General features: G+C 38.0%; 1 protein-coding gene across 4 annotated transcripts; it reads right to left on the reverse strand.

Moving 5' to 3' along the window:
* Positions 1-2,230: 2,230 nt before the first annotated feature.
* On the reverse strand, positions 2,231-21,467 carry LCA5 (lebercilin LCA5). 4 transcript variants are annotated; one of them, XM_086745569.1, is made up of 9 exons: positions 21,371-21,466; positions 20,826-20,896; positions 14,398-14,781; positions 11,352-11,881; positions 9,719-9,856; positions 8,396-8,492; positions 7,090-7,235; positions 5,055-5,193; positions 2,231-3,263 (listed from the first exon to the last, which is right to left on the reverse strand). In XM_086745569.1, exons 3-9 carry the CDS (start codon positions 14,594-14,596, stop codon positions 2,458-2,460), a joined length of 2,055 nt encoding a protein of 684 aa, XP_086601695.1. In that variant the 5' UTR covers positions 14,597-14,781; positions 20,826-20,896; positions 21,371-21,466; the 3' UTR covers positions 2,231-2,457. The 4 variants fall into 4 exon arrangements, with proteins under 4 accessions (XP_086601695.1, XP_086601699.1, XP_086601698.1 ...); XM_086745573.1 differs by lacking the exon at positions 20,826-20,896 and having other exon boundaries at positions 21,385-21,467; XM_086745572.1 differs by lacking the exon at positions 20,826-20,896 and having other exon boundaries at positions 21,350-21,450.
* Positions 21,468-23,777: the final 2,310 nt, after the last annotated feature.

The following is a 23,777-nucleotide window of genomic DNA, read 5'->3' on the forward strand; positions in this document are numbered from 1 at the left end:
CATACAAGTAACTCTAAAACTGGAAAGCACAGCAAGAAAAGAGAATAAGTTGTAGAGACAGAGAGCAATGAGGGGAAAAGGGAAACTATACCTGTGGTACTGTTCCCAGCAGATGAAGTTATTTTCACCTTCCTAAGGCAGATACACCTTTTTTTTTTTTTTTTTGTGCAAGTCACACCAGTGTTTTCTTCAGGAGGAGTCTGGTAACAGGATGTGAACATTTGTAAACTTAAGAAGGGGCTGATAATATGAAACAGCTTAGAAACTATACATTTGTAATTGAAACAGCAGGGCACATCAGTTCAGCACGGTAGTTAGGATTTGCCAGATGTTAATGGGTTGGCTTGCAAAGAAACAAAAACCAACCCTCCATACACTACATGATCCTTAATAACCGCAGAAGCTACATCATTGTTTTATGCCCTGGAATCCTCAACCGCAGGAAAGAAAAATAAACAATCCAGCCTAGCAGTATCTTCAGGAGCAAAGCACCGGCTTCTAGAAGGGCAGCAGTCACCCACAATTAGGACAAGAAATAACCACCCACTCACAAACAGCCACAGGGTTTATCCGCAGACTTCTACCTCTTACACCGCAGTATTCCCCCCAAAGAAGTCACTGCAGAAGAGTAACACAGATAGTTAAGTTCACTGTTGCTGGTCAGAATTGTCCTCATATCCTGGCCATCTGCAAGCAAAATGAACCAGCTCAATTCTCTAATATTATAATCAGTATAATTGGGGCTGTAAGCAAGCAGGTGAACATGAGTTGCTCTTCACTACAGGGTGCCTAGTGAGAATGGTCCCACACACTGGGTCTGGATCTGTGACTGATTTTCTTTCTGAATGGGGGAGCAAACAAAGTTATTGCCCGATGTAGACACCAGCCTTTCTTTTCAGAAGAGCCATTGTGTTCAGAAAAATCTTGGCTCAAAGCATCCTGAAATCATGAGAATTCTTCTCTTTATTTCAGTATGTTTTGAATCAGGCTCATAGGGAGCATATCAGAGAGGCATTTCAAAATCCGTTGTTCTAGGAAGGAATGATCTTCAGCTTATTTTCTGGAATGCCTCTGCTAAATTCTTCATTTCCTACCTTTTTCATTTCTGTACACGGCACCATGCAGCGAGCAACATCACTAGCAATGTTGCTACCAACTCTCCCTTACCTCCAGTATCAAAAACATGACATAAAAAGTCAGAACTTTGTGTTAAAGATGACCTACACAAAGAAAGTTTACTCAAGTCATTTAATAAAACAATTTTGTTAAAAAATGACTTAGTAATGATTGGAATTTTACATAGAAAATTCAGAAATTACAAAAAATGGCATTAGATAATAAATATAACCTCAATATATGAGAAGAGTTAGACAAATTTGGTAGTAAAGTCCACAGAAAACCTATGCAGAAGGAAGATCAGTTGTTTCTGAGTCGTGTTTCTGTTGATGTTATTCTGAGATAACATGATTGCAGTGTAGAATATTCTCTTTCTATTTGAGCCTTTGTGCTAAGTATGTCTCTTCTATCTATTTCATGACACTCATGTTACACATGCCTTCTCCTGACACAGTTAAAAGGCTCTCCAAATGCTTGAGCAAGAAAGTATCTAAGGCCTAAAAGTAGTACTCCAAATGAAAACCAGTGCACTGTGAGCAAGCCTTCAGGTAAAAAAAAACCCAACACTTCCTATGCTAGCTAGCCAGAGATGGTCATCTAGTAGCTGCCCTGAATGCCAGGGCTGCCACATAAAAGCTTGCTGTCTTCTTAGCCAACTCATTCTGCAATAAATAATAATGCTCCCTTGTGAGAAGTATAATTTTACTTAACATACCATTACATATCAGTAAGTCTCAAAAATTTAGAAATTGTGAGAGAGAGGGTGAGAGCAAGCAAAGGGATGAAGGGGGAAGAGAGTAAGCACAGAAGAGAGCAAGAGTGAAAGGGAGCATGAAGGGTGCAGGAGAGAGAGGGAGCAGGAGAGTGTAAGCCTCTGCAAGTCCTTCCATTCCTATGGCATCCCTACCAGCTCTGGGCTAGCGAGCCTCTTGGACCCGGAGCCACAGCTGCACAAGTCAGGTGGCGTCACATTGCAACAGTGACAGTCAGTCTGGAGCCCAAGCTGGGGCAAAGGCGTCTTCACTGATTGACTGAAGTGGCCAGCCAGTGCCTATCTCATCTACCAAAGTCCCTCAGGATACCTTCCCTGTCTTTCTGCTAAAAGAGTCACTGCCAGATCTCCAAGGTCTGTATTTGATATTACGTTTTAGAAGAAATTTCCTGCATATAGGTTAGGTTGTTCTATAAAAGTGCATCTTTCCTCTATACATATACCCATTTATGTAAATTATTCCTTCACAAGGCTTTACAACGTATCTGAAATGTTTCAAACCTGTATCTAATAAATATTACATTAAAACATTTTTTCAGTATTTACATACGAAACATACAAAAATGCGATCATTGTAAGATTACTTCTTCGATTTCATCTTCTAAAGAACCAAGGGTCTTAACTCCTAGCTTGCTTGTAGTAGGTTGCAAACGGTGTCTGTTTAGGTTTCTTCCTTCACTGAAAAACTCATTGTCTTCTTTGGCTTTGACTTTACTATTTTTATTGACAAGAAGAGTATTACTAGTGTCCCAATCTATATCAAAGGGTGCTGTATCGTTATTTTTAGAAAGAAGGACGGTACTGGCACTGCTTCCAAAGAGTTGTTCCATTAAATTGGACTTCTTCTCTTTCTTACTACTGAAATCACCAATTTCCTTATCGTTTTCTTCTAAGTTGTCACTTTTTTGAGTAAGCCAACTCGGTCTCCCTGATGCTTTCCCAAAAGAAGGTACATAATTACCAAATGTTAACTCACTACTTAAATCTACGGTCCTTGGATTTCGTTGCTTCTGCCCTTGCGCTCTTGTGGCATCATCCTGGCTGTCATGTACAGGAAATCCATTAGTAACCTTCCCAGGAATCTCAAGTAATTGATTATTTTTCTCTTTTTTCTCCAGAGAATCAGATTTTCTTGCTGTATTTATGAGTGGTGCTTGGGAAGCAGGTTTCATGTTTATTAACTTTTTAAACTCTCTATCAATTTCTTGCATTTTAGCATGGAGGGACTCTCTTTCTCGCTGCTCTTCCAGCATTTCAGTCCTTTCTCTCTCTACTTCAGGTTTGTGGATTTCTGTCTCCATCTTTGTTTTCTCTTCTTTATCAAATAAAAAGCTGCTTTCTTTTTTCACGTTGTCATATTCTTCTCTTTCCCACTCTGCAAGAAATGTTTAAACATTATTTTAAATGTTGTAGTTTTAAATGCCTTTAAAATAATATTTTGAAAATAACACAAGCAAAAACCATTAAGTTTTTTATATGCTCTTCTATGCATAATGTGATTTTCCTACTACAAAAATAAACTCTTCAAAAATTACAGCTAAATTCACATCAGGTTCTCTGCTAAGATAGAAAAGTTTACTGTCATCTTCCAAAGGGTTTAGGCCATTACCCATGTTTTAGAATTTTCAGAGGAATTTAATTTCTGCCAATTGCCTTCCCATTTCCTGGGTTTGAATGAAAATTAATAAAAACATCAGTGATTAATAGTTCTGACTTGCACAGTACTTTATTTTTCTTTGTTAGCACCACTGACATTAGGACAGTTCTGGGATAGATGTTTGGGTTTTTTTTTTCCATAAAGGGAACTACTCCTGTGAAGCTATCAGGCCACAAAATCATAGGAGCTATTACTGGTTTCAAGTAGTGAATGATTTAAAATATACTGCATCTGCTGCATACAGAAAACATCTTCACACAAGCGTTCTGCGCATCACCACCTGACGCAATGAGAGTATCTGTGCCAATACCAAATGTCAGTTTGCACAACTATAAAGAGACCTTGCCAAAGGTGCAAAACAGTAGTAAACATCTAGATAGAACCTGCAAATACTTCTGTGTACAAGAAAAAGGAAGCTTCTCAAATATTTCTCTCTTCAAAATATTTTTCTATCAAGACAACAGATGTGTGTTTGGCCAAAAATTGAATATGACTACTTGGCCCCTTCAACATACTGGCATTCCCCTTCAAACACTTTATTCAAATTCCTGACTGATGTTTTCACAAAGTTCCATGTTATCTATTGTACTTCAGATCAAGCTTACAGAAATAACTGCCACCATTCAGTTATATTTAATATTTTTTTTTCAATAGTTAAGTAAGGAACTACCTTTCTCTATGTAAGTTGCAGGAAATATCAGTTTATACTGCAAGATGGGTAAGGCGGTCAAATCATCTTACTTAAGAGACAGAACAGAGCAGATTTTTGGCTTATGTACATTGAGCACTGATGCAAATATATAGAGGTATAAGATTTTACACAGATTTTACACAGCTTTGAAAGCAGCTATAGATTTTTAGAATTCTTCCTTGTCATCAAGTGTTACTGCTCATTAATTATAATCACCGAAAGAGTATTTTAACACGACAGGATGCAGTCCATCTAATATACTTTAGATTAAGAGACTTATGAATGCAAGTCATTAAGATGTTGTGAAAACCTAATTAATTAAAAAGCAATATTAAAATACAACAATAGAAACAGACATTTCTCAAATGGCCACACCAAATAATTCAGATAACCACAAGTGAAAAGAGAAACTACAATTTCAAATGATACAAGTGAAGTAGATGTGTAGAAAAGTAGATTTGTTCTACAACAGTAAAAACCTACTGCCTACTTCAATAACATCTAGCTAGTCAGACATAACATCAGCATTTACCTGCTATGTCATCCTTGTTTTGTAAAGCAAATTCTCTCAGGCTTCAATACGTTTTTGTGGACAGCATTTTTTGCTGCTGCATACTTAATCACAGGTGAGTACAGGGCACAAATTATTCTATACCCTGTATTTCTTTCTAATTCTCTTTGCATAATATAACTGAAAATAATTTTCCACTGTAGTGATCTCTACAAAATCATTTAGCTCTTCTCACAAGAAACTAGCAGCTTCACTTGATTAGTATTCTATGGTCCATTTTCCAGCCTTCAGCTGCCCGTTTCCTTACCATCACGTAGTTTTTGAACCCTCTCCTCTAAAGCCTGTATTTCCTGCAAACGTTGCAGTTTCTCTTGCCTTTCCTTGTCTTGGTCTTGTCTTAGGAGGTCTGCTTGCTCTTTCCATTCTTTGTCTTGAGTTTCTTTTTCCTGAAATAAATTGATACAAAACAGAAACTGATGGGGAAAAAGAATCAACAAACAAACAAAATCGAATGAACTTCTATGTCATTCTGAAATCACATTCTTACTACTAAACATAAAAATGAGCAAGTCATCTAAACCAAGCCAGCTTTGACAACCCAAGCGTTTGGCCCTAAAATCTTATAACGCCTCACATTTTTATGCACCTGAATCAAAATGAATAGACAATCAACTCTTCTATATTACATATTTCAGGAAAGCTGCAGCTCCAATGTCATAAAGCAAAATTATCACTGCGTTAGAGTAGTTCTCTTTAGAAGTCAGAAGTTGTCTTTTTCAAGGACTTTCAAGGACAACAGAAGGCCAGACCCCACCACCTTATTCTTTTAACAAGCAAGCAACTAATTACCCTCTATTTCTACAATCTTATATTTTTGCTCAAGTGAGTAGGCTGTACGTTCACACAGTTTCACAGTGGTACTTAAAGTTATGGAGTAGCAAGTAACAAACAGTAAAACAGAAAGGTTTAATCTTGGCTGAAAAATTCAGCTAGTGTGTATACATACGACTTTAAAAGCAAAGAACCTGCAGAAAAGATACTACTGCTAGCAGTAAAAATCATGAACACAGAAAAGCAGTGGCAATGAAGTGAAGTAAGAGTAATCCAAGTGCAGTCAAGCCAGAGTAATCCAACATGGGGATGCTAACTTTGTAGCTTGTGCTTATTTTAGAGTAAAATAAGCATCTAGATTAAAATACACTTCTAAGAGAAATACAAGAAATGGTTAGTACTTAATGAACAAAGAAAATATAACTATTAGCCAAAACAATTTCTTCATGTACAAGATTATCATTACTATATTAAAAAAAAAAATAATAAACTTCCCAAAGAGATGGCAGCCAAGTATTCAAAATGATTGACTTAGAAAACTGATGAAAGCACAGGCTACCTAAACCTAATTTAGGTTACATACAGCAATAGCCATACACAAACTCCAGAGGTTTGTAAGATGGCACACAGTTGGAGTCCACGAGCTACACTTTTACTAACTGTGCGGCTCCGTAACTCATACACTGAAGTATATGCTGGAAGAATGCATACATTAAACTACATCCATACTTACAGAAATGATTTTGGGAGAAAGAACATGTAAATGAAACAGCCACAAAAAAAGCTTCAGTCCGATCAGGAAGCCAGTCAAGACCATTATAAGAGCATTATTTCTGACAAATAGTCCTAGCCTTATGTAATCAGAATTCATACAATTTGTACCAGAATCTGTGTCATTCTGATTTGTAATACCTTACAATTCTCTCTGATTTTAGCCTGAGGTCACAGAAGTATTAGCAATACTTCTAATAGTGCTATTTTATAATAAAAAGGGAAATGGAAAAACAAAAAAATCCAACCATATTCACAAAGCTGGAAAAACGACAAAAGAAATAGCAGCACTATGACAATAAGAGGAAGTGTTAGATTTATGATTGTGAAATAAATCTGGAAAGTAAAAGAAACTATAATTAAGACCAAAGCAAAAGAGAGACAAAGCAGTCAGCACTGTTACAACAGATTGCTCAAATAAGCATTAGAAATAAAGAACAGGGGAGAAAACCAAAATGAAGTCTTAAAAATTCAAAGAAATGACAGTGGCAGAAAAAGAAACAAATTGAGGCAATGGTTATCAGTAAGACATAGAATATGATGTACTAAGTATAATAAAATGGAGCATGATATTTCTGGAAGGGTAGAGTTTCTCTTAAAGACCAGAATGTTTTCTAAATTGTATTTTCTATATATTTATATTTGTATATTTACACATATTTTCTAAAATATAAACTCTGCATTAAACATTCAGTCTGATAAGTTATCTAGAGCAAGTCTCAAATTTTTATGTAACTCACTATTTTAGGAAGAATCTCTTCTTTCTTGTTTACTGTGTCACCACAGACAAGTTCTGATTCTGGAAGAAATTCTACTGGTGAGAAGTATCCACTGGTCTGTACACCTTTTGTGAGCTGTGCTCCTTTTTTAATATTTTGGTTGTTGGCTGGAGAAAATACAAACTAATTAAATCATGTTTTCACACTGAGAATATGCCATTACATACCTATCTCTTATTTTTAATTATTTGCAGCAAACATTAAAGACTCCATCAGAGGCAATGAGTGGAAAATATTGACAAGTTTCACATAATTGTCTTCAGCATCTGTAAAAGCTAATTAAAAAAAAAATGCACACAAAACTTCTACTGAAAACTTCTACCTTAAAGCTACTTACAAAGTCATTACAGTAAACTGAATAAAAAAAATCCCCACTAAATATCTCACTCATCTTACTGCTTGTCACAGAAGCTACATGTAGAGAAGCAAACTCATAAAATCAAAATTCACTTATTTGCATCTTTGAAACACATACACTTATCTCTATGGAATGACATTTTAAAAAATCTGAACCTAAAATGGAGTAATAGTAGAGTATAATACAATGAGCAGCAGACAAACTGTTTGAAATGTTGGCATTAAATATTTAAAACAGTCTCATAAATTCCTGCTTCTTCTGACAAGTAGATTGTACTGATCCAGTGAAAATAGTCTAAGTACACACACAGACACACGTATATACACACATGTTTATATGGGTAGCACAACGCTTGAGGCTGCCTTGTCACACCAGAAGAAATCACTGCACTGATACTGTTAGAAGATTATGTTCTGGGAGGTATGTACTCTTTGAGGGAAGGAAAAAAAAAAAAAAAAAAAAAAAAAAAAAGAGTGCAGCTCATCTGATAGACAGTAAATTTGAATTACTAAAAAAATAAATTAAAACCACCAAAATATTCATAGCAGTGAACGTATGTATTTTTAAAGCCTCTGTAACTTATTGTCATGTAGACATTATCTATGATCTATTAGAGAATTTACTAAACAATCTTCCCCCTCCTCCTTCACCCAGGAACATCTGGTATGAAAGGAGTTAACGATGCTGTTTGATGAAGTTCTGGGGTTTGGTTCTGCTGCAGTTACAGTACAGACAAACAAACAATGTGCCCTTCTTTGTAACCAGTGCTGTGTTGAAAGAAGTGCAAAAAAGTAAACGTTCTACCTTCTTGGCAGAGTCAAACACTGAATGGCATGAATGATATAATGTAGCAGAGTAATTTAAAAGTGTCACTATTAACTTTTCTGCCTTTATTGCTTTATATGTTACCTCTTTTTCTTTGTATAATATCCATGTCTTTTCTTGGTGATAGCTTCAACATACGATTAGCATATATATTTTTTGCTTCAAGTTCTCTTTCTTTTTCCTGTGGGTATAACAATGAGTTACTACCATTTCATTTACTAGTCATTAGCAAACCTGTAAATTAAATTAAAAATACATGTTGTAAATAGAAACAGAGTAATCAATAGTTATGTTTGATGTTTTAAGGAGAACAATCACATTCCTAACTTTACTTATGCTGTAAGAAAGCAGACAGAATGTTCCCCTCGAAAAAACTCATTAGCAAAATATTCTGGGAAAAAAAACAATTAAACTAAATGCCAATGCTTCCATAAACTTGAATAAGACTTACGATATATGTACAGACTGCACAAGTGAATTCCCAGTATTGTAAAAGAGTTAAACATTTCAATGCTAGCAATGCTACTTGTTAAATGGCATTCCAGTACCATGGAGCAGAGGCCCACTGCATCACAAGTAGAGGCATACTCTTCTTTCACGACATTTATTGAATAAAATACATAAATGAACAGTGAATTATCAGAAATCATCTGATAATGAAAATATTTCCAAAATATCGAACTTTCCACTAACAAATTTGGCTTAAAACACTCTAAACAAATAAGTTTTTGAGTTACTAATGCTGCTGCTACTTGCTTGACAGTTAGTAAGGTGGTAAACTCCTGAATCCCCATTATGTAAGTATGTTTGAGACTTGGAGTTTCAAGGAAATTCTCCTAGAAACTAACTACTTTAGCTGAAGTCTTCCCCCCCCCCCACCCCACCCCAAAGAGAAACTGACTAGGTAGAACACAACAATATTTTCAGTCCTTAAATTTAGAATTTGGGCAATGACAGTGTGGAGGGATGCAAATAAACCTTTGCACAAATTTAGCAACACATGTGAATTATCACAAATACATGAAATTAATCTTTACGTGAACCTACGGTAATGCAAGTACATCAGGAACATAAAGTACTGTATATACTTGCAGATTTAATTTTAAAAACCAAGCCTTCCAGCAGATCTTGTGGTTTAATCGCAATGCTTGGCTACGTACTTGATCTTGCTCTTCTTAACTAGTGCTAACAATAATAATTAACATAGAGACATTCCTGTTATAAACGCTGCAGGGTCAAAGCACAGAACATTTCAATTTAAAGCAGAAAAAGAACTCACATGCAGCATATAATTAAGTACACACCAGAGAGTGCAGTCACTGGTAAACTATTCAAACCTGATTACAGATACTTCCAAAGATAAAATGCCAGAACATGGTTAGCAACTTGTATTGCCTCACATTTTACCTTCAGCTTCTGATTTAGTTGATTAAGCTGTTCTTGGAGGACTCTGTTTTCTTCTTGAGCCTCATGCATCTTTTTTTTCTTTGAATGTAATTCCCGTTGAAAACTGCTACCACTTAATTCAATATTTTTTTCCAGATCCTTCAATTTAAAACAAAATAATATTTTTGTTAATAACTGAAGTATTTTTATAGTCAAGTTACTTAAATAAAATTACAGTAAACCAGCATCCTGAATTCAGATATCAGCTCCACGATTGCTGTAACACTGAATACATTTAAACTATTAATCCTAACTTTGAGGGGACAGACAGAGCACCTGCTGATGCTGCAGCTCATCCTTCTGGAGTATCGAGAGGTAATTTGAGGACATAATGGGAACACATACTACTTTCTGCAAGGCTCTTGGCACAGTGGACCTCCAGATTTCTTAAGACAAATCTCAAACTGGTGGTTAAGAAACAGAGTACCTCCCTCAATGTACAGGAATAGAAGGAAGAAGACAAGAAATAACTTTTAACCTTTCTACTAGAAACAAATTTACACACCCTCACTTTGCAAATAGCTGTTTTAAGTAAACCTGTGATGATAAGAGAAGGAAAAAAAGGTAGAAAAAAATCCCTTACTTTTTAGAGTGTGATTCATCTTAACATCATCCAGTACTACAAATGCTGAAATACCTGATCATAAAACTACAGATGCCAGATGGTGACACTAGAGGGTGAGGTGATTTGGGTAACTCAGCAGTTTATACCTTGGTATTTTGGGATTTATTTTTTGAAAGCTTAGTTTCCAGCTTAATCCTCTGGATTTCAAGATCTATTATCTCTGTAATGTAATTTAGGTTTAATTACTAATATAGACACCAAACTTTAACAGCATTTTAATGACCAACGTGATTTCAGCTAAAAATAGTATTGCATACAACTACCAACAGTTTAATAGTGTTAACACAAGTATTTTTAAATACGATGAGTTTTTAGATGTATTTACAATGTAGACATGTATAGACATGTTTACAAAAATGTACATTTTTGCTGAACAAAATTAAAATATATGGCACAAGATTCTTACAATGGATACCCTTAAATGTTCTAGAGCTCATTCTGGTATTAATCAAATTGCTGTAATTTTGTTCAGCTCAGCTCTCAGATGTGCAGAATAGTGAACAATCAAACACTACATGAATGTGGTTCATAAAACTGAAAAAGAATTGCTATATATATGCTTTTCAGAATTTTAGTATACAGTTCCCTAAATATCCAGAAAATCTTTAACAAATGCTTCCCCTCCAAGAGGATAAATTAGATTGCGTAAAGCTGTATTACAGCTGCATGCATTTCTGAAACCTTATTACCAGTTACAAAAACATTTAAAAGGACAAGTCCACAGTATATATTCTGTCAAAATATATTTCATTTGTAAATAGGAATTTGAACTACCAAGTATGTATACTGTACAATTGCCTTGGAAATAATTTAATTGATCCTACCTAAGTGTAAAAAAAAAAAAAAAAGTTAAAAAAAAGAATTATTTTCCATTTGCTCCGCAACGGTGAAAACAAACACAATTCATGAAGCTGATTATGGTAAGAAATTTCCATACCAGAATTTCTTATGAAAAGAAAGTCATCTCACCTTAATTTTTTTTTCACTGTCCTCTAGCCTGCTCTCTGCATAGGCTAGTTTCTTTGCCAGGTCATCTCTTTCGGCAAGGTGCTTATCTGCTGACAGCTTTTTCAGTTTCTGTAAGACAGTTTTTGTTCTGTACAGTTCATCTTCTGAATCTTTCAGCCGTCTTTCAGTTGCACGTTCTCTCTCTTGAGATTTTCGTAGTCGCTCCCTTAATATTCTAATCTCATTGTTGTGCCGAGCAAGGAGCTGAGAGATTTCGTTTTCCGTATCTTCAAACTTATTCAAGGCTTTCTCCTGCCTGTGCTGAAGCCTCTTCAGTGCCCTGTTTTCCTTCTGCAGCTCATCTAGTTTGATGTGGAGTTCAGTCAGTTCATTTCGGAGCTCATTGATTTTCAGCAGCCTAGCAGAAAGAACTCTTTTTGTAACAAGATCTATATCTTTTACAGGAGCATCCCTAGTGAGGCTCTGAGAACGGAAACCCCACCGTGCCTCTCTTTTGCTTGGTGCATATTTGGAACCCAATTTCTTTGTGGCTAAGAGAGGAAAAATAAAAAGCATGTTTACTATAAGACAATGCAATTTGTCTACTCAGACACTCTTCTTCGAATAAAGCTCTGCCTGAAACAATTTTACAATGCTTAGCAGAGAATGCAGCTTTCAAACCAGACAATAAAAGGCTTATATATTATAGACTTATGCTCCTTTTCACAGATAAAAAAATGGAGATTTATGCCTGTGATCTACTGTAAAAGGTAGTATTTGCAGCCATCAACACAGGACCATTGTAAAGCAATCATCTGCAAATTGTATCAGAAATAACAGTAATATTTTGTTAATACTTGATGATGTTTATTAAAATGTTTTAGAAATACTGTACTCGTATGCATACAATATTATCAAATGTTTTTAAAATGGCACCAATTAGCTATGCGTTAGCTAGTTATATATTAGGCGAGATGCAATTCTCTCAGACAAATGCAGCAGTATTTTCAAATCCAGCTGCCATGCTTACAGACAAAACAGCAGATTTCAAATGCTCAATGCAAAAAGCCTTCAAAGCAAAATTATAAATCCCATGAAAATTCAGTTCTCCCCTCAATATTTTATTCTTGTATCACAAGTTATTTTCCACATAGTATCCTTATTTGATTACTAGTATGCATCACTCGCATTCCTATTTGGTATTATTATTTTATTATCATCTCCATAGACAAAAGCTAAACATTTTCTTTCTATCTTACTGGCCTCTCAAGCCACACTCAAAGAATGAAACATATAATCCACCAAAAAATATCTCTTAAAATGACTATATATAGAGAGAGTGCATAGTTCATTAAGGTACATCAGTGTTCAGAAGAAACATACTGAGCAGCAGCTTACAATGCAGGCTTGAAAGCCCGGACACAGCACTAGTTCAGTTACCTATACACAGTGACCCTGTGTGACACCGAATTCTTCCTCCCCTTTAGCGCTCACCATGTTTCTATTCTACGGAGAATATTTCACAGCAAAAATAACAGCTTTAAAATATTTTCTTATAATTTCCTCTAAATATTTTGCACAAATACTCATTTGTTTTCTGCTTGATGCTCATTTTTTCCACAGCTTGGGCAAACAAAAGAAGGGGTTTATTTTCCTTTACAAAGAACACTTATGTCACATTCAAGTGTGAAAAGATTATCTAACACATGCACTGCAGGAATGATGCCATTCCTATCACCAACTTATGGAATTCCCATTAACCCTAGACTTCCAGCCCCTTCAAGATTTTCTCCACACTCAGGGCAGAACAGAAAACTATAATACTAAATTTGTACTTTTGATCATACAGTTAGGAATAGTTGTCTTTCAAGAACAACATGACGTTCACAGTACCTTCATGTAATAATCACGTTCAATTCTGGCCATGTAATCAAAGAACTAGTCATTCATTTGCCTCCTCCAAATCAAATAGCATAGTGGAACTGCAGGTTTTGTTTCCCAGAAAGCTAACCACGACTGCTATGGAGAAAATACCATTTCTGAACACAGAGAAGCTCAGCAGAACACCAGTTGCACCAGGACACCAACACTGTCAAGGATCTGAAGAGATACACTCCCTGGGCAACTTCAATATTTACAGTTAGATCTTCTGGCACGCTCTAGATCATAATGTTCATACAGTATCAAGCACTTACTAATGAAACAGAGCACTTGCTTGAGAAAGGAAGGATATGCTCTGACTTAACCAGAAAATGTGTGCAATTATTTAGAACAAGCTGTCAAAGTGTGGCAGAGAGGCTTCACATTCCTACTGAAGCCCAGGACCTGTACAGCTATTCTCTCCCTTTTTGCAGGGATGTTCACTTCCCCACAGTTTCAACCAAGAAAGCAGCTTATGCAGGTGAGGTGTGTGTGAGGAAGCTCAAAGCGGAGCTATTTCATCTCAAACTGGAGATACTTCACCCTCAAGGAAGGTCCAGCAAAAACTCAAATTGGAGATACTTCACCCTCAAGGAAGGTCCAGGAAAAACTTTCTTTTGAATTTCCACATGCACCTAACTTTCACCAAACCCATTTTCTCTCTCTTGTCACATTAGTGGTCTTTCATTTGTTTGTTTTTCCAAAGTCCTCAGTATTAGACTCTAAAGCTTAGTCAACAAAGACAGGTATCTTTAGGGGTATTTTGTCAGAGAAATTTTAACCATTGTCTCTCCTTTACTAACTGCATAATAAGGACTTGCCTTGAGTCCTTAGCCTTTTTGTCTTTTTGTCAAAGACAAAAAGAAAGCATCAGCATGATTCAACAAAAGGGCAGTGCAAGAGCCACGTTCCCTTGTTAAGAAAAATATGAGTAATTCTGAAAATCACCAAAAATCCTTCTTATGCAGGACAGGTTAATTTCAATTTTCAATGGAGCACTTACAGTCTACCTGACATCTGTAGCATAATTCACATTAATCTTATTTGTAGATTCTCATAATGGTAGTTTCTCACTTTTATTTCAGCTTTCTAAGATAATTAACTCTTTAGAGCAGTTACAAAGCAGCAATTTCTGCTATCTACCTACCTTGGTAGTGCATAAGGCTGTTTGAAGTTTGTGTTTTGTGATCTCTTTTTTCTTGGTTTGTAGACTGATAGCTTAGTGTTGGCGACTGGCCAGATGAATGAGACGCATTATCTTCATCTGAATAATACGAGTCACTATTTCTGTCCTCATCTGATTTCCTGTTGTGTTCTGAATCTGGGCTTCTTACTCTTTCTCCCATTTTTCAGATTTAACTGCTTTCCAGATTTTTCTCAAAGACTGTTCATTTTGACACAAAGGATCTTTCAGTTGTCACAATGGCAGCAGCTGGATTATTTCCCTGGATTTATCATCTTCATCTCCAAAGCACGAGATCTTTGCAGTTCAGTTCAGCAAGCAGTAGTCATCATTCAGAATGCATTTCTTCTCTAACGATTTAGAGAGAGGAAAAAAGTGAGAATGGCTTTGCTGTTCAGTTAAGAAAGAAAGGTAAAAAAACCCCTGTTAAATAATTCAGCATTCCTATAACCTTATGCCATGTGCTGTGCTACATCAGCCTTATTATTTATACCAAATGTGATAGGCATCACTCTAGGAATGCCATTAGTATTACACACAGCAGTTTGAGAGCACTTCATCCCCAAAAGAGGAATCAGAAAATTAACACAACTAAACCTAGAACAAAAAATTACTCCCAGGTTAGAGAGGGGAGGAAAGAAGCATTTGGAAAACAAAACAGAAGACAAGTGAAACCTTGACACTGTTCAGGAAAATAACTTAAACATATTTTAAAACTTTTAAACCAAATAAATTAACAACATTTTAATGTGACTAGAACTGAGGTATTTGTAGATTTTTTACTAAGTCTTCCATATATCAATTTCTGACACTCCAATGATGTTAAATAATGGGCTTGAAAATCAGCTGTCCCATTTTTCTGAAGAACATTCTGTCCCTAACCGCTAGTGACCTATGTATCACAGTCTTTGCCCCGGAAAGTACTCTTGTACCCTACAACATCTAATGTTTCATGCCTTCAAGGACTGGCAGGAGAACACACATTTGTGTCACGTGCTTCATAGGAAAATGCAAATACAGCCCTTTAGGTTTTTTGTATCTGATAAGAGAACACACTGCTGGTACATAGTAAGCATCAGATCCGCAGCAGGTATAAAACGAGAAGGGCTGCTCCTGCAGCCTTGTCTTCTAATGTAAACTGTAAAATCCCCTAATCTCAAGGTAAAAATCAGCTTATTTTGCATTTTTGGAGACGCTTCCTGAGAATATAATGGAGCAAATACATACAAAATTTTCCTCACCTTCTCAGTCAAAAGAATTTTCTGATCAGTTTAGGAAGTATTTTACTGACTATGCTCAGCCTCCCACATCTTTTGTTTCTCTCACCACTCTTCACAGCTCCCAAGCTTATTTCACCATCTATCTCCCTTCAATACAACTTCAGGACATCAAGCCTCTAATGGGTGAATAAATAGGACTTGCATCAGAGCCCATCAGTTCTGCCTGTTGAAGGACATAAGCTCTTAGCCCATTTCTAAATGGTAAAGCAAACTACACATGAAAAAATGAGCAGCTTTCAATCAAAACTCTTCTACACTGCAGGGCATAGAACATACCTGTAAAGGAGCTGTAAATTTTTCAGTATATTATTTTGCAATAAAATAAACTTAGCATGCTTCTTAGCCTTCTGTTCCACTGTCTATACATGCAGAATTGCATAGCCAACTGCAGCTGCCAAGACAAGTTTCATCAAACATTCAAGCTTTCTGGCCCTGTTCATTATTAGCACAGCTCTGTCTCCAGTAATTGGAATCCATTTGCCCTCATAATCTATACAAAAGGAATTAGAGGAAAAAATATCCCAACAGATTTCTAAACTGGGAAGCTATTGGGCAATATATACTGAATTATTTGGAAGAAGAGTGTTTTCCTTTACTTAGAGAGTAACTTTCAAAAATAATGGTTTTTAAGCACCTAAATATTTTCAAAGTGGTCCAAATAAATAACATGCATAAAACTTATGTCAGAGAGGATTCTGATGAAAACTAAAATTGTGCTGCAAAGCCCAGAAAGAAGACAAGCTATGCTTGAGATCGTTTGTCCTAGAGATTGTTAAACACATGCTGGAAAGCATCAGTTACTATGAACATTCAAATTATCAATAATGACTGTTCTTTTTTCTTGTGAAATAATGAAGTTATTAAAGATATTTCATAAGTATATACCTAACCATAATTGTATTATGCTGTTTGTCTTTAATGAAGACCCTCCGATATGTTTACGAGTGAAAAACTAAGATCATGTAAGAATATTAGAACGTATCAGGGTGCATCCCTACTCCCAAAACAGCTCCACTCCTAAGTCCTGGCCTCAACAAACATCTGCGCAGAATGTATGTTATTTTGCTCCTTGAAGACAGCAAACCAAGCCCAAACTGAAACACAGGCAGAATTTAGAGGACTACTTGTTTTCTAGAGAGTGCACAGCCAAGACTGCATCAGTTCTGTCTCCATAGGACAGAATCTCAGGGAATGCAAAAAATATAAAATAAAATATAAATGAATATATTTATGTTAAAACACTAAAATAATATAAAACAAAAATAGTACTCTGGAGGGCTGTAACACAGACCTCATATTATTACAGTCATAATGACTGAAAAAAAAAAAAAAATAAACTAGTAGTTGCACTTGTAACCCACAAGGAGTGTGGTGTTGTGATTGAAGCCAAAGGCTTCATTTCCAGCGAACGACAGAGACCACAGAACTTGTCAGACTTTGTCTGAACTCATCTTGGGTGTCTGGAGCTTTGCTATAGCTTATTTAGTTGCAACAAAATTAGTTGACAACCAGGGAACTTAAGTAATTTGTTTTAGCTTTTTGTGTAGCTTTGTACAATTGTCTAGCACCTACTATTACATTTATGTTTACAAATAGCAGCAATAACAAGTAGTTATTCTGTGTAGAGCAAACTGTCTATAAGTCTTGCAAAAATGCAGCATAGAGGAGTACAGGCATCGGGCGAGTGCAGGGACCTGAAAGCACAAATACAGGACAATGCTGGGGCCCTAAGCTGTAACAGCTCACCTGTGCTCAACTACAGGTCATCAACAGAATGCAGTCTTAGGAAACGGGTAAAAACAGTTTTACAGGCAACAAACAGAACAAAGAACAAGCACTCAACATATGTAAAACACACCACACGTAGTAAATTCAGATGTCATGTGGAACTGTGAATCAATGAATAGAACAGAATAGAATAGAATAGAATAGAACAGAATAGAATAGAATAGAATAGAGAGCAAGGTGCACAGTGTGTTAACAAGCACATAAACATGATCCCAAATGGACCCAAGGCAAAGAGGAAGAGACCATCACCATCCTCCTCCTGCCAGGGAGGGATCTGGGATGCTGATTGTAAATTGGGAGGCTTGTTGTAAAAACTTCTTCCTCCTCCCAGCTGAAGCCAGTCAAGTCCCAGAGGGAGAGTGAGTGGGCAAAGATAACACCAGAGAAAGCGTTTGGTACTAGAGTTTGTGCCTATATCGCTGTAACCATATATCGCTTGAACTGTGTTAGTATCTGGACTAATAATAAGTCTTTGATTAGACCATTAAGATTTTAATTAGATTAACAATCAATTGTTGGCTCTGCATCTAAGATGTGTTCCCTGTTTTGCTCATAACAACATGCTGAATAAAACAAACTGGCAGGAATTCAAGCAACCTAGTCTGTTACTTGCATGCAAGTCTGTCCCAGAGCCACAGGGGTACAAGTGGCATCCAGAGGAGTCCTGGACTCCTGGAGTGGGCACACCAGTTCTAAAGCACCACCACATCTAGAAGCGTTAGCCTAGCCCTGTGTGGAGGCAGTGATTACTCCATGGGCCAAATATCTTCAACAGTGCAGGCACAGCCACAATACACCTAAATTTTGTCTGCCTTCAGGACACAGAAGGACAGAAAGAAGTCATCATGCACAGACTTTTTCTTGAGAAGAAAACAAACGGGACTGTATTTAGGGAAAACATAAATCCCTACAGTTCAATCATCAAGATGTCTAATTATATATACATAAAACAAGAACACTCACTTTCACTTACTGACTTGCAGCCAATCAGCTATTTTATAGTCCCACAAATGTTCACTGAAGAGGCAATAATCTTTTTGAAGAACGCTTTTCACAACTCAGTGTATTTAAAACAGATAAATTGTAAGAACTGGATTATTAGAATTATCCATCACTTCTGTACTGGATATTCCCCACTTTTGACAATATTTTGCTAAGTATCATTTTGACATACAGCAACATAAATGAACAGTAATTTTTGATGCATTCTGGAGGTCCTTTGAAAAGCAATGGACTGAAAACAAATTGAAAAAGGTGAACCAATAAAAGCTCCCTTGAGGAATCACCAAAAAATATTTTCTGAATTTTCACATGATGTTCAGTTTTACAAATTTGTAATATTATCATATTTTCCACACAAAACAAGAAACCTTGATCTGGCAAGTCTTGCCAAATTCAGTTTTCCCCCAGTGTATAACGTGATTTGATTAACATAAAGAACACACAGTTTATCTTGAGAACAAATGAATCACTGGGGTATTTGAGTTTTACTTCAGTTAGCCTAAGAATTGCCTAATTAAGAAACGCTTTGGTTCACTGACTTTTCAATTGTTACCAACTAGTTTGAGTTGATTATAAAATAAGTTCAACTGGTGTGAGTAAGATCATAGAATCATAGAATAGTTAGGGTTGGAAGGGACCTTTAAAGGTCATCTAGTCCAAGCCCCCTGCAAGGAGCAGGGACATCTCCAACCAGATCAGGTTGCTCTGAGCCTCATCCAATCTGGCCTTGAGTATTTCCAGGGATGGGGCATCAGCCACCTCTCTGGGCAACCTGTTCCAGTGTTTCACCACTCTCAGTGTAAAAAATTTATTGCTTGTATCCGGTCTGAATCTGCCTCCTCCTATGTTAAAACCATTACCCATTGTCCTATCACAACAGGCCCTGCTGAAGAGCTTCTCCCTGTCTTTCTTGTAAGCCCCCTTGAGGTACTGGAAGGCCACAATAAGGTCTCCCTGGAGCCTTCTCTTCTCCAGACTGAACAGCTTCAGCTCTCTCAGCCTGTCCTCATAGGAAAGGTGCTTCAGCCCTCTGATCATCTTCATGGCCTCCTCCGGACTTGCTCCAACAGGTCAAAGATCCAAAAAGACATCTGTTTTCCCCATGTACATTTAATAAGTTTGTGAGGAGTGGAACACTGTGGGTTAGCAGTGGGTTTACTAAGCTCCCCGCTCCCACTCACTAAAACCACAACCCCCTGCCCTGAAAAGCTCCACACATGCTTTTAAAAGCCTGATGCATCAAGATCAGATAAGTATAGAATGGCTGAAGTAAATCTGGGACTTCCACAAACTTTAGAAATACTTTTGTTTCCAGAATTTCATACTCCTTCACTTCAGCAACTTCTACTACTGCTATTATTTACATATTTTGTATTGAAAACATGCTTACCAAAAATTAGTGAAGCTCTAGGTCAGTGCAAAGGATGGGACAGACAAAACGGAGAATAAAAAACAACTGCAATCGTACTGTCTCCCTTATCGCTCCTAAGTAAATCACAGAAACAAAAATTGAACTACTGGATTACAGGTAATAAGCAACAGAGAGACAGGAAAATTACTCAGTAATTCTTCTCTCACAGTACACCCAGAGCTTAGTTCTGCAGTACAAGACTCATAAAACTTCTAAAATCCTTTTCAATCTTAATACACTTCTAAGACCAGAAGAAGCTAGATTGTCTGGTCACCACATGACACTTCCCGAGTACAAACGCTGAACTCTAATGGCCCATTCAGTTTTCCCACCTATTCTGTGAGAGGGAAAGCACAAGAAAGTCAGCTTCAGACAGGTACAAAAGCATCAATCCAAATTATTGAAGTGCTGAACTTAAGAACAAATAATAATTTCTAAAGAAGTGTCTCCCTCCTCTTCCTCCATTCACCCTTTTCATATCCAAATACTGTAGTTGTTTCAGAAAAGAGAGGAGCAAAAGAATTTACTTGCATCACATCAAAACATATTCACTGATGAGGCTTTAGTGGGGAGCAACTATTTTATTAGGGAAGCTTTCTGCAGCTGCTGACTTAACTGTACACATTTCTTCTAGGTTTACCAGCTTTTGGTGAATTAAAATGCTACATGGTTTAAAAGCCAATGATCTGACTCTATGACAGTAATACTTAGTATTACTTTCATCAGCAGATGTCAAAATGAAAACGTTGCTATAAGTCCCAGGTCAGAGATGAGGAAATGGTAGTCCAGATAGGTGATACACCGGCCAGCCCTACCACCAGGAAAAGAGATTACATTTCTAAATCCTCTACCAAGGAGGTCCAGGCTGTCGTTCATATTGCCATCTATACCTGCGGTGTGTGCAGACTCACCTAGTTCAGCGTAGCCATTCCTGAAGGCAGCTCTCCAGTTCCCATAGTGTAAGTAAAGCAATTTTTCTTCACTGAGGAGAAGTTCTTAAAGAACATATCAAATATTATTTTTAAATAACACTTTTTTAAAAACAACTAACAGCTACACGTGAGAGTACATTTTAAGTGCAATCGTTTAACCCTACAATAAACGACGTCTGAGGGAAAGGTCTGAAAGTTTGCAGGTCCGTGTGCACTGATTTCGGAAGGCCTGCTGCCAGAAAACCGCCGGTGCTCGGGACGAAACCTCCCCTCCGCGCCCGAACTCTGCTGTTGGGAGCCCCGGGGGCCCAGCCGCCGTCCCTGTTGCCTGCCCCGAGACCGAGCCGGTCAGCACGGCCCACACCCGCAGATCCGAACACCCCCCTCCCCGGGCTAAGCCTAGGCCTAGTCCCGGGCCCGCTCCCACCCCCCACAAGCCCCCAGGAACACCACCACCCGCCTCCGCCCCGGCTCCTCCCTCTGCCCCGCGATACTCTCCTCACCCCAGCCGACACCGGCCAGACCCCACTGCCGGTACCTGCCCGCCCGCCCGGCGGACGCGCCGGCGGTTGCCGCGCTACGCTTAAAGGGGCCGCCGCGTCGCTCGAGGGCTATTGACAGCGGCTGCCCCAGCAACGGGCCGGACCAGGAGGCGGGCTCTCGTCGTCAGCCATTGGCTATCGGCCCTGCCAGCTCGACGGTTCGCTGCGGCTGATTGGTACGCGTGAATGGCAGCGGAGGAGGGGTAACCGCTCTCGCCATTGGTGGGAGGCTACATTCCGGCTGCTGATTGGTTGAGGCGCTGCTGGGGCGACGCTGAGGGGGCTGAACGCCCAGGCGCTGCCTGCCTGCCGTGACGTTCCAGCGGCGGCGCGGGAGGGGTGGCGGCGGAGGAGGCCAGGCCTGGCCCCGAATGACCCCGAGTTACCGGCCTGGCTCGCCTCGGCTCGCCTCCCCCTGCGGGGAGCCGGCGGGGGTGGCCGTCCTGAGGCCCTGTCCTGAGGCCTGCGTCGGTGCTAGGCAGGCCGGCCGGCCACCTCATAAACCCTCCGAGGAGGGGGGTCGAGGGAAGCCTCTGGCGCTTGCCGTCCTCTGGGGTTTGAAAATGGCGCTTTGAGTTGGAACAACCAGGGGGTAATGACCGATCAGAGATGGGAGCAAAAGGGAAAGAAATACTCCTATACTATTTAGTAGGATGGGAAGCTAGGTAAATAACCAATACATGGCAGGTTTTATGTGTATATACATATTCACCCAGGCACCTGCTTGTGTGATGTAATCTAACAGCAAAACTCACCTAAACCAGGAGGAAAGGAAAAAAGAAGAATGGTACTGAATTATAAAATATCCTGGAATTAAAGCAAAATGCGTTATACTGGCAAAAGGATAAAAGTGCTGCATAAAGCTAGCAAGTAAGCTTGAATTAAAGGGCAAGCCCAGTTTAACAAGGCTGTTGTATTTTAGTCTGCAAAGAAGAGGGTTTCTAAACCTCAGCTTTTACTATTCCAAGTTACTGCCATTATTTTGTTCTCCGAATGCTAACCTTTAATAACAAATGTAGTCAAACAAACTTCTTCATGGAGAGAAGAAGGGAAAAAGAAACAAATAGCAGATCTTGCTTGCATCACTTATTGATGGATTATGTTATGATAGCACAGTGATGAAAGGGATGTAAGAATTTGAGTGGAGTAGAATAAAACAGAACATTTCATACAAAATGTATAACCTGCCTGCACAGGAAGGCATAAATGGGACATTCAGGAGGGGGAGACAGATTTGCACTTGGCAGAACCAGTTCTCTGCAGTTCTGAATGTTCAAAATTAACACTCATTGACTACTAAATTAAAATCAAAAACTGGAGGAAACAGGACAAGGTGCCAGTTTTGTTAACCAAGGTAGTGTTTTCAGACAAACCCCCTCACTTTCTTCATGATGACATATAAGGAAATATGTGAGAAAATACAGTTTTAATGCATTTGAAATTTAAAGATTGCCATCCGTACAGAATATAAATTTCAGGAGGAAAAACTGTATCCATGTCAATGGAAAAAGAAAAAAAAAAAATTATTATGAAAGTCACAATTGAGAGATTCTTGGAACTGATGAGCATTGTGGACCAGAACTCTGAATATGCTTAATTAAATTTCTTGAAAATGTAATTTAATGAGTAGGCTGTAATGGAATCCTGTACGTGTTGGCATAAACTCATGTAAAAGAAGAGGTGACAGAAACAGGAATTTCAAAAGCATGAAAATACTTGCAAAGCATAGACCTGACATGGAGTCTCCCAAACTGAATGGAGCTTTTGAATTTTTTATCCTAAAATCCCAGAAAACAGGCATGAGGCACGCAAAAAAAAAGCCAACAACCAGTGCGTGAATTTTGTAATTTTGATTGTCTCTCTAATTGCACTTGATATTTTGCTATATTTGCATTACTGTTATGAAATCAGCTTAAAAAAAAAAAACAATAAAAACTCATGGATAATTTTTTAAATTCCTCCTCCTGTGGCTTTGTGTAGCTCACCCTTGTGCTAAACAGCTAAAGCATATAATTCATCACAGCAACGCTGGCAGAGAATCATTGATGTCCTTCAAAAAGATCCAGGGGAATGCGAAATAACAAAGACGGAATAATTTTATTGCTTGCAACTGGAGGAAATGCATTGCTTGTATCTGGCAGCAGGCCAGGCCAGAATCTGAAATGCTGTTGCTGCTGTAAATGGGATGAAACGGATTCATAATCCATCTCCGTGCCCACCGTAGCTAGGAAGATTATAAGCAGAAAAAGCAATTACGATAAAGCATTAAAAATGTGGAAGATACTTTTTTGTGTTGGTAATTTATAGACTAATTGTCATGACTAACCATTTGGGGCTTGGTTAGCAACTAACTAATCATTAGTTATTGAATAGAGGTAGCACAGGTATT

This window comes from Chlamydotis macqueenii, chromosome 3 (genome assembly GCF_036417535.1).
Source record: "Chlamydotis macqueenii isolate bChlMac1 chromosome 3, bChlMac1.mat, whole genome shotgun sequence".
NCBI lineage: Eukaryota > Metazoa > Chordata > Aves > Otidiformes > Otididae > Chlamydotis > Chlamydotis macqueenii.

Bases quoted from the DNA above. Each gene is read 5' to 3' on its own strand.
- LCA5 (XM_086745573.1), bottom strand. From the start codon at position 14,596: ATGGGAGAAAGAGTAAGAAGCCCAGATTCAGAACACAACAGGAAATCA. The intron at 9,857-11,351 runs GTGAGATGACTT...TTTAAATTGAAG, and splicing joins ACAGTGAAAAAAAAATTAAG to GATCTGGAAAAAAATATTGA. The intron at 8,493-9,718 runs GTAAAATGTGAG...TTATACCCACAG, and splicing joins AACTAAATCAGAAGCTGAAG to GAAAAAGAAAGAGAACTTGA.